We start from the raw sequence: 12134 nt of genomic DNA on the forward strand, positions 1-12134 counted from the left end.
GCCAATGCAGAATCGTTCTCATTTCACAATCTCAAAAGTAGTGAAGTACTAGAAAACACAGTACTACAGAGCCTGCAAAAGAGAAAATGATTTGAAAGGTAAGGCTAGCTTTTTATTCTCCTAATAAAGGGTGCTGAATCAACGAAGCAGAAAACCACAGTCCTCCTTTGATCCGCAGCAGAGGTGTAGCACAGGTAGAGGCAGCACAAACTTCCCCACGAGGCTTTGCTCGCATGCCAATTCATTCTTCAGAACAGTGAGACTTGGGGTAATAAGTCTCTTTCCTCCAGTTTTTGTTGGAATCTTGTTTCATACCCTCTTGATTTAATTTACGGCACTGTTATATATATAATCTGTTATCTTTATCTTATCGTAATTTTACGTTGCTATTTATTCCCAACAGGTCTTGTTGGACATTACCTACTAAAATGTACATCTTATATTTTTGCTCAGCAAATTGTATTTCTATACTATTGTCTCTTAAGGTCTCTGCTCTCTATATTTCCCTGAATATCTGCTTATTGTATTTCGCTGAATGTCCAGCTCTCTTGATTGTAAACCGCCTAGAAGTCACAAGATTGTGGCGGTATAGAAGAATTAAAGTTAAAAATATAGGGTCTGTAGTACAAAGGTTCATTATTTTATTTTCATTTGGGTTTTTTTTTTATGCCACACTATCTAACATTCTAAATGGATTATAGGGCTCCTTTTATGAAGGTGTGTTAGGGCCTTAACGCGTGGAATAGTGCACGTTAAAATGCCCCGCACGCTAGCTGCTACCGCCTCCTCTTTAGCAGGTGGTCGTTTTTCGGCTAGCGCACAGTAATCCGGTGCGTGCGCTAAAAACGCTAGCGCACCTTGGTAAAAGAAGCCCATAGTATCTGTAGGAGTCAACTTAATTGTACTTAATCTGCTCGACTCTTTCATTGAGTTCTATGGCTTATCTCCTGCTGCAGTGGGTTCATGAACAAGTTCACCACGTCCTTTAAATGCAGCTGGGGTATTGTCTGCAATATCTACACTATCACTACCACCATCTCTAGCCCTAGTGCATCAGGATGGGAACCTTTTTATCCTGGGCGATGTACAGCTAATATTTCTTCTTTTTTTTTTCCAACGATATTTTTAACTGAAGTGTCACCATGCTCAGATTCAGCACAGAATTTATATAATGAGGTCACCATGTGAAGGTAAACAATGTTCCTACTCCCACTTCATCCCGAGCCACTGAAATCAACTGCCCCCCGGAGATCAGATCACTTGAAGGACTCCTCAACTTTAGGAAAGCAATAAAAACATAGCTCTTCACCTAACAAGTTTCAAGTTTATTCATATTATTTGATTAAATGCTTTTCCAAATTACAAAGCGTTGTATAAAAGATAAAAATATGATTTTAAAGAAATCACTTATACATAATATATTAATCAGACCTACAAGGGTAATTGCTTTTAAAACCACGGGAAACAATAGGAAAGAGGGGAGGAAATACAATTTTTGAAGAAAAAGTACATAAAAGGGAAGTACATTAGGAGGGTAGGAGGAAGAGGATTAGTGGCAGAAGTGGGATCGAATGAGAGAGCTATTAGAAATCTTGTTTTGGAGATGGTAGAAATCATAAAGTATTACCTCTTGAATGAACTTTGTTTTTTCAGTTAAAGGCTTCTTTAAAAAGAAGGCACTTTAAGCTACTCTTAAATTTCTGCAAATCTTGTTCGAGTCTTATGTATAAAGGAAGAGAATTCCAAGTCATTGGAGCTGTTACAGAAAAAATAGAAGCACGGCGTGTTCCGATAATTTTCAAGGAGGGAACGTTAAGGGTAAACTGTGAGGATGATCTAAGAACTCTTGATGAACTATGTGGAATCAGAAGCCTATCTATAAATGCCGGTGTGTTGGTCTTTATTGTCTTGAACACTAGAAGAGCTATTTTATATGTAATCCTATATGTTATAGGCAACCAGTGAGCTTTTTGCAGCAAAGGTGTGACATGGTCGAATTTTTTTGAACCTGAAATTATCTTTATTGCTGTGTTTTGTATAAGTTGAAGACGCCTTATGTCTTTTAGATATGCCCCTTTTAATAAAGAATTACAATAATCTAGTTTTGATATTACTAGGGAATGAACTAGTGTATTAAGGGAGAATTTATCAAGGAGGGGGGACAAATGATCGAATCATCCTCAACCTGTAGAGGACCCCTGTTCTTGACCGATGAATCATAAAGAAATGAATATTGGTACCAGAACCTGGTATGTGTCACGTAAGGAAACTTATATTGTACATACTTGTACTGTTACTATGACAAATCCAACTTGTAAACTTGTCTGTGTATCAATTAGGATAAAACTTGTACTGGAAAACCTGCACTGTAAGGATAACTATGGCAAACTGTAATGGTAAATTGTATATTAAGTATACACTTCTCCCTCTGTATTCGTGTTTCAGGAATCGCAGTTTCAGTTATTCACGGATTTTAGCTTGCTGGCTCCTCCCCCCCCAAATTACATCAGCTTGCATAGAGAAAGCACCGATTCCAAGTGTTTCCAGAGAAAAATCGCTGATTCCCAGCACTTTCTTCACCGTGTTTTGCCTCTCCTTCAGGAACAGGCCAGGTCTCCCGCCATATTATTCACAGTTTCACCATATTCAGGATGGTTTTTAATAGAAAACAGCGAACAACATATGAAAAAGTTATTTGCGGTTTTTCTGTATTTGTGGTTCTGTTAATCCCCTATCACAGCGAATACGGAGGGAGAAGTGTATTGGTATTAGACCCTAGTATGTGTTAAGTTAGAATAACTTGTAATTCAACTTGTACTGAAATTATGGCAAATCCAATGCAAATCGTAACCTCTTAACTGAATACTATGTATGTTTAACTTGTAACCCATTCTGAGCTCTTTGGAGACAATGGGATAGAAAATGAAATAAATAAAGATTTTAGGAGAAAAATTTTTTCTTTCCCCTCCAAAATGGACAGCTATGCACCAGCAATGGTGCACTCCCTTTTAACCTCCTTTGCTAACATGCCCATTTGTCAGACCAGTGAGACATTTGGTCATTTTGCTGAGCCACAGCCACACTAGACATGGAGAAAATTGCTAGGAGACTACCAGGTGGTGGAGAGTAAAACTGTGACTGAGTTCAAAGAAGCGTGGGATGAACACAGAAGATTTAGAATCAGAAAATAAGATTAAAGATTGAACTAGGCCAGTTACTGGGCAGACTTGTACGGTCTGTGTCTGTGCATGGCCGTTTGGAGGAGGATGGGCAGGGGAGGGCTTCAATGGCTGGGAGGGTGTAGATGGGCTGGAGTAAGTCTTAACAGAGATTTCGGCAGTTGGAACCCAAGCACAGTACCGGGTAAAGCTTTGGATTCTCGCCCAGAAATAGCTAAGAAGAAAAAAAAAAAAAAAATTTAAATTGAATCAGGTTGGGCAGACTGGATGGACCATTCGGGTCTTTATCTGCCGTCATCTACTATGTTACTATGTTACTAACTCATTTTACATGAATCACCGAATGGCTTTATAACCAATGATTTTAACCCGAGCCAAACTTTTAAGCAGAGATTTAGAGATGGAGGATTACAACTAGGTTCCAGAGCCTTCCAAGTCATCCAATATCCCCCATCCTTTTGCTTGAGGACTAGTGGTTAGATCTGCTGCCTCAGCACCCTGAGGTTGCGGCTCAATCCCAATACCACTCCTTGTGATCCTAGGCAAGTCACTTAACCCTCCATTGCCCCAAATACTAGAGTTAGAGTATGAGCCCAGCACAATAGATAGGGAAAATACTTAGGGCTCCTTTTACAAAGGTGTGTTAGGGCCTTAACGCGCGGAATAGTGCGCGCTAAAATGCTGCGTGTGCTAGCCGCTACCGCCTTCTTTTGAGCAGGCGGTAGTTTTTCGGGTAGCGCGTGCTAATCCGGTGCGTGCTCTAAAAACACTAGTGCACCTTTGTAAAAGGAGCCCTTAGTGTAACTAGGTTGTGAGCCATGGCTGTGTTGATGGGTGGTGAATCAAATATGAAATAAACTTGGAAATTGGAAAAACTTGTAGGTTTGGAAACTAGTTCTAAGCACCATGGAACTAATTAAATTAGCCCCCTGCACAGCCCACCAGAAACCCATGACCCGATGTTGCCTGAGCAGCTCTGCAATGGCCTGCTGAAAGAGAGAGAACAGTTTTAGTCTAATGCAGGGATCTCAAAGTCCCTCCTTGAGGGCCGCGATCCAGTCAGGTTTTCAGGATTTCCTCAATGAATATGCATTGAAAGCAGTGCATGCACACAGATCTCATGCATATTCATTGGGGAAATCCTGAAAACCCAACTGGATTGCGGCCCTCAAGGAGGGACTTTGAGACCCCTGGTCTAATGTGTATGTATAAGGTTTTCGAACCTTGCCCCTTTTCCTGAAGGCTCGGATTCTGTAAACAGCGCTGTTATCAGTGGCCGCCTAAAAAACAGCTGCTGATCGCGTGTCAGTCACGCAACGGTGCCATCTGCGAAACGTAGGTGCTGGAAATGTAGGCCAGGGTTTTAAATGCCTACATTTCCAGCGCCTACTACCTTTCACAAGAATCGCACCTACAGAGGCATCTGATGACACTTAATGCCGCTTCCAGCGTTAACTATGCCTACAGTGGCATTAGACATAAGATGCCTCCGTAGGAAGGATAACAGCAGCTTTTTTTGGAGGTGCCTCTATTTTTTTTTTATTGAGTTTTAATTGGTTTTTAAATCAGTACAGCCAATTAAAAACAGTTAATTTAGGCGGCATCTGCCGCCTAACTTTGGGCAGTATTTTTAGAATCAGGCCTGAAATGCCCCAAAACATCCCCTCATTTAAAAAGAGAATATCCCTATATTTTAGCACCATAAGCCCTCCATATCTAAATCAAATTTGAGTCTATTTAGTGCCTCTGACAATAAACAGATGAACAGCCTTAATCAAGGCCTACTAAAGAAGGTTGCCATTTTTATAGAGGGCAGAATACTGAATTTTATTTTATAAATAAACAAGAATTCATTTCACTTATAAAAATGGTTGAACACTAGAACTTTGTTTTTTTTTTTTTTTTTTTAGAAAGCTGTAACATATAACTATCAAACCTATCCAGATTTGCCAATGACTCTAATTCCAAGAGAGAGGGAAAGGGAGCAGCAAACACTGACACTGCATTTCTTAACAGATTTTGACAGGGTACATGAGCTTAAAGGTTGAATCAGCAGATAAATGGATCTGCCCGATGTAGCAAACCATGACCCAGCACTTTTGAGGAGCATATTTCTAATGAGTCATGCAATACTGAAGGCATGGCAGAAAGCAGAAAGGTTCCTCTCAGGTGATAAAGCTAAACTAGCAGATAAAACACCCTATCCTAAAAAGCCAACTATTACACAGCATTTCTTGTGCCTTCCATTACTGATGAGTCATGGTACTCTACTGCTACAGAAAATACAGCAGGGTGAAAGCAGATTACAGTTTCAAGAGTCACCACCCTGTCCCCTTCTTTCCTTCACTCACAGCTGGTGAATACACCCTACCCAGGTTTTCCACTAAACAAAAAAATACATTTTGTATGCTGTTCGTTTTTCTTAATATTTTGATATTTGAAAGGATTAATAGTGTTCAAAGTCTCAAAACAATGTCAGTAATTTTATTGTATCACCTTCTGGTGAAGCTTACTGGGTTGTTGTTTTTAACTAATGGGTTCCTTCTCAATGGTGCAGGGTTAAAAAAAAAAAAAAGGTACAAAAGCATGTAAAGCAGTGGTCTCAAACTCGTGGCCCGGGGGCCACATGTGGCCCGCCAGGTACTATTTTGAGGCCCTCGGTATGTTTATCATAATCACAAAAGTAAAATAAAACAGTTTGTTAATCATATGTCTCTTTAGCTATAAATTACAATATTATTATTAAAACTTAGCCAAAAGGAAAGATTTATAAGCTTTATATAAAAAGTTTTACCTCATGCAAAATTGTTATTTCTTTAATAAGACATTAACTATTTTTTCTGAGGCCCTCCAAGTACCCAACAAATCCAAAATGTGGCCCTGCAAAGGGTTCGAGTTTGAGACCACTGATGTAAAGGGATTTGATAGAAGTGTTAAAAAACCAAATCAAAATTGTTTTATTAAAAATGCTGATTGACTTGGTATTTTTGGAGTTAGTGCTTGCCAACTTCTTTTTGCCTTCTGCATAACACTTTTTCTAAGCTGCCAGTGCCTATCACAAAGACTGCACTTTCTGAGCTGCTTTCTCAGTCTAGCAATGTGTCCGAGATCACAGGTCAGCTTCAATCAGAGCCTTAAATTTTGACCAGAAAATTCTGAGGTTAACAGATGTCTAATATTCTCAGTGGCCAGGCCTCACCTACAGAAGATTCCGATTATCAGCTACATTATATTCTAGGGATTGTGGTCACTATTCATTTATTTTTTGTAAGTGGATAGCTATCCTTGATAAACCAGAACATTTTTTTTTGAAAATTAAACCCTGTATGCTGGTGAATCAAATTGATTGGAATTAAGCTGGAGTGGAGGATAGCCTAACGGTTAAAACCAGGAAAGCCAGGTTCAAATCATACTCTTAACTCCTTGTAATAGCAAGTCACTTAATCCTTAGGTACAAGCTTAGACTGTAATTCTTCTGGGGACAAGGAAATACCCACTATACCTGAATCTAACATGCCTACAGGTGCAATGAAATGGTCTGAGCTAAATCCAATTAAATAAATCAAATATACTGCATTAAGCATTTATTGCTGGAGTTATTTTAGCACCTAAAACAGTAAAACAGCATTTTAGCACAGTTGGTTAATGTTGAAAAACAAGGCTGCAAAAAGTTCCATATATCCCATTATTTACTCCTGGGGAATTCTGTACAACTGCGCAATGAAGAATTTGCACAGAATTCCACACAACCACCACCGTCACTGGTGCCCTCAGTTCCTCTGCCCTTTCCCTAGAGACTGAGCAGCAAGAAGTGATAGTGGTGCATGGCAACACACTGGGCCACAACCTCCTACACTTCCAGACTAGATATTACTGTTCATTTGAACTGTATGGCTGTATGGACACCAACGCTGTTCAACTGAACAGTTAGGCCAAGGCCAGCTGAAAAGGTGAAGGAGGCGAATGCAGCCCTATGTGCAGTCTCATTCCATCTCCTCTTCTTGCAATGTAATTGGAGCAAATCAAGTTCAAATGGGATACGTAACAGAGAGGGGTAAGGGTCATTGGAGCATGCTGGTTCTAAGCCCACTGCACTAACCATTAAGCTACTCATCCTCTCCACGGTTCATCTACCTGTAAAATACATGCTACATATGTATGTATATGCATTTACAGTATAGGCGCATATATGCTTGAACTCTAATCATTTATGCACACAATCAGCAAGTAAATGTTAGCAGCTATGGCACAGAATTACCGCCTTAATATTTGCTATCTACCTTTCCTTGCCTTAACTGCCCTCTCAGGAGTGTTGAAAATAATCCTAACAGTTAAAGTTTGCTAATTTTGGCAATTACTGCATGTTAACCATGGTGCCTTTCCACACCTTGGTAAACAGGGGTCTAAGGACCTAATTCCCTAAGGTTCTTCTCCTATCCTATGTCGATGGAGCAAGGCCTTAATAAATCAGGCCTCAGGTGTTTGATCCACAAGGCTTTCTTATGACTGAGACTGTCCCGAGATAAAAGGATCCAATTACCTCTCATAAAAATGTCATAAATGATGTTAACATAATCAGATTGTTCTATTTCCATGTCATGCTTGTAGAATTTTATCTAACCTTCTGCAGGATCCTAAATACATAAGCAACTTCTAAAGTCAGGATTAGATTATCTGGATATTGAAGGGTTTAAGAAAAAGAGGAAGGAGGATAGTATTGCCCAATGGAGATTATTGATTTCTATTGGTAAATTAGGATGAATATGTTTTAATTGCTCTGTATGAGATGCCTTAACTTTTGTCCATTATATTTTGGAAAATGTGGGATATAAATATGCAATCAAATCAAACATTAAAATATGTGTTTCTAAGGGCCTGTTTTACAAAGCCACACGGCAACAGCCCCAAAGCCCTTTAAATCTCTATGGGCTTCGGGGCCATTACCGCGCAGCAGCCGGTAGCGCAGTTTTGTAAAACAGGCCCTAAGTGTTCCCAGCTTCATATTGAGGTTTTCTGGTTCTAAAAATTTTTGGGATGTCCTAGAGAGAAACCATTTCTGAACAGACTATCACAAACTAATTGCCAGCAACCTGGGCTAGATATTCTGATCCAGAGCTGAGGATAGCCTTGTCTATAATCTGCTTTGGGAACTATGAAAGTCATAAGCAGAATGTTTAGGGTCTCTTTTACAAATCTGCAGTAACTATGCTCAGCACGGAGAATAGCAATGAAGCCCATTCAATTTCTATGGAGTTCGTCGTATCTACCAAGCAGGACTCACTACCATGTCTTTGTAAAAGGAGTCCTTAATATCATCACAGCACCCATAGCATCCTGCATTTTAATTCTTAATCATTGGGTTCAGCTCTGCTTACTGCTCAAACAGGAGACTAGTACTTTGCTGCACCACTACTTCATACCAGCCCTAAGCATACAATAAAGCATAATAAAGGTAGCACTCAAAGGCACACAACGCAAGAAAATGTTTGACAACCTTCTGGCAACACAAGCAGCAAAAATCAACCATTCCATCTCCAATCTTATGACAATATCAGACAACCTCAAAACATTCAGAAAAGAAATCAAAACCCTGCTTTTCAAAAAATTCATCCAAATATTTTAACCCCTCCTCTTTTACCTCCAGAAGATTCACCTACCTTCAGATAACCTTCCCCCAAATTACCCACCTTAACACCTTCCAATTAAACAAATACCATAAATAGATTGTAACCTACCCTCTCTAACTGCATTCCATATGTATTTTTCATACAGTTCTTCACTGTCAGTTTAATTTCCATCCTATAAGTTCACATAAAATTTTTCTTTTTTCAACCATCTTTATTTTCTCTTCTTTATTAATTTCCAGGTACTTTAGTTAGATTGTGAGCCTTCGGGACAGTAAGGGAATTTTTTAAGTACCTTCTTACTTCTCATTTATAATCTTAATGTATATTTTCTTCAAACCGCTTAGAACCTAAAGGATATAGCGGTATATAAGAAATAAATTACATTACATTACATTACACTTGAGATGATGACGCTGTTATAAAAATCTACTTACTCGGAGTGCAAACACAACATTGAAGAGAATCATGGTTGGCATCTCCCTCTTTGGCGATGGATCAGTTTTTGATACCTAGAAACAAACAGCACTGAAGTTATAATAGAAAACTTAATGAAGAATCTTCTTCCCCATTTTTCACATCCTCCCTCAACTGTTTTCTGCCACAAGGGCTTGGTCTTGCTCTATATACAAAGCATCTAATTTTAGCTGCATTATCTGCTTACAGTTTGCTAAAAGAAGAACATCATAAGAACTGCCACTGATGGGTCTGACCAGTAGCCTATCGTGCCCAGCAGTCCGCTGACGTGGCGGCCCTTAGGTCAAAGACCAGTGCCCTATTTGAGTCTAGCCTTACCTGCGTACGTTCTGGTTCAGCAGGAACTTATCTAACCTTTTCCTGAATCCCTGGAAGATGCTTTCCTCTATAACAGCCTCTGGAAGAGCGTTCCAGATTTCTACCACTCTCTGGGTGAAGAAGAACTTCCTTACGTTTGTACGGAATCTATCCCCTTTTAACTTTAGAGAGTGCCCATTCGTTCTCTCCACCTTGGAGAGGGTGAACAATCAGGATCATTCTTCTAAGGATTCCTGCATAAGAAAAAACTGTTCCAGGTGTGACTCTCCCCTGCTAGTGTTTTGTTTTTAACAAAAAATGCACGTTTATTGATAAAGGGTATGAATTTATAAGGAATGAGCCTGTAAGCACTTCCTAAGCATTTTTCCCCTATCGCAGAAGATGAAAAAGGTCCTGAACATGGGGTCACACACCCTATCTGTGTTAACCAAACCATGACAGATAAAAATCAATGATTTTTTAAAAATTAAAATCAAATTTTTTCCCTTTATTTTTATCATTATTTCATATTACATCAAACAAACATTTGAATAGCAACAGGATTATATTCAGGAAACTTTACAATCTAAAAAAAAAAATAATTTTTTTTTACAACCCTATTAAGGGAACAATTAAATCCTTATAAACATAATCCTAATAGAACTAAACCAAGGAATTCTTTTTATTTAAATTAGAATTTGTGTTTTTTTTTTAGGAAAAATCTTTCTAAAGGTAGTTTTCTATTTAAAATACATTATTTATTTATTTTATTATTTATCTACCACTTATATCCTAAGTGGTTTACATTCAGGTATTTTATCATATTTCCCTATCTGTCCCGGTGGGCTCAAACTCTATTTAATGTACCTGGGGCAATGAGGGGATTAAGTGACTTGCCCAAGGTCACAAGGCGAAGCGAGGGATTTGAACCCACAGCCTTAGGGTGCTGAGGCTGTAGCTCTAACCCCTGCACCACACATTCCCAAAGTTATTCAACATGAACTAAGGATTAGTTTTTAATTATGTATCATGAGGTTGTATATTCATGCAATGTTTAAGGCCCTTTTTTATGAAGCCATGATAGAGGTTTCTACCGTGGTCCGGAACACTAAATGCTCCAACGCTGCTCTGACACTTATAGGATTCTATGTTAAAGCTCAAAGTCCATTATTCATATTTAGCTAAATAGTAAAATATGATATTTGCTACAGCTCTATAAATATAGAAACAGGTCTCCAGTTTAGCTGTGAATGTACCGCTGTCACCATTAATCCTTGACTCGAGTACCATATATACCTTAATATAAACCAAGATTTTTGGAACAAAAAAAAATGGCCCAAAAATTGGGGTCTCTGCTTATATTCGGATCATCGCCCACCCACCCTCCCTTCCCGGACTTGTTGCAGGCCTCCGCTGTATGGTGGGGCTGGCCAAGACAAGAGTGTTCCCTCCCTTCTCTTGTCCCGGCTGACTGACAATTTTTTTTTTTTTTACCTCCCTCCTAATTCTACCCACGTACCTTTTCAAATCCCTGGTGGTCCAGCGGTATACCGGGCATGAGCAACCTTTCCTCATTCCTGCCTGGCGATGAGTCGCTCACTGAATGGCCGTCCCAAGTTCTAACAGGACTCGCACCACTGGGCCGTGAGAACTCAAGGCAGCCGTTCAGGAAGGGGCTTAGCGCGGGGCAAGAGTGTGAAAAGCTCGCTCCTGCCCATACACCTCTGGACCATCAGGGATTCAAAAAGGTACGTAGGAGGGAGGTAATAAAAATTGGCAGTCAGCCAGTTCAGGAGGGATCCCTCCTGTTCTGGTCTTGTCATATGGCAGGCCCGGTGGAGGCAAGAAGGACATCGGGAGAGGGGGGGACAGGGTACAGGGCAAGGAGGGAGGCTGGGTGCCGAGCCTGGCAGAGAGGGAGGGGGGCGAGCTGGCAGAAAAGGACAGGGTAGAAAGCCTGGCAGGGAGGGAGGCTGGGTGCAGAGCCTGGCAGGGGAGAGAGGGGGATAAGGCACAGATCCTAGCAGGGCACATGAATATTAAACACTCCCTAAACGGTCTGTGTCTGTATATGGCCATTTGGTGGAGGATGGGCTGGGGAGGGCTTCAATGGCTGGGAGGGTGTAGATGGACTGGAGTGAGCTTTGACGGAGACTTCAGCAGTTGGAACCTAAGAACAGTACCGGGCAGAGTTTTGGATTCTTGCCCAGAAATAGCTGAGAAGAAGAAGAAAAAAAAAAAAAAACTACAAATTTTTAGATTGCATCAGGTTGGGCAGACTGGATGGACCATTCGGGTCTTTATCTGCCGTCATCTACTATGTTACTATCACCCATTGATTATCTAGAAGACTTTGGTCTCCCCAAGCTCACATTAGAGGGGAAAGCATATCTCAATGTGTCTATAACAGTTAAGGACATTCAAAATTATACGGCACCGAGCCCAGATGGGTTTATGTCCAAATTTTTCAAATTGCTTTCACCCCAATTATGCATCCCTCTGTGGGATTCACATGTATTCGAGCCAACCTTTCTTCTTACATTTTTTGGGGGGAAAA

General features: G+C 40.1%; 1 protein-coding gene across 8 annotated transcripts in view; it reads right to left on the reverse strand.

Annotated features, from left to right (window-relative positions):
* The window catches only part of NPRL3 (NPR3 like, GATOR1 complex subunit), a 95356-nt gene that overhangs the window by 54004 nt on the left and 29218 nt on the right, over nucleotides 1-12134 (reverse strand). For all 8 annotated transcript variants that reach the window (XM_033962842.1, XM_033962844.1, XM_033962840.1 and 5 more), the window contains one exon: nucleotides 9241-9315. In XM_033962842.1, coding sequence (XP_033818733.1) covers nucleotides 9241-9315 — 75 coding nt within the window. The remainder of the gene's footprint in view (nucleotides 1-9240; nucleotides 9316-12134) is intronic.

This window comes from Geotrypetes seraphini, chromosome 11, assembly GCF_902459505.1.
Source record: "Geotrypetes seraphini chromosome 11, aGeoSer1.1, whole genome shotgun sequence".
NCBI lineage: Eukaryota > Metazoa > Chordata > Amphibia > Gymnophiona > Dermophiidae > Geotrypetes > Geotrypetes seraphini.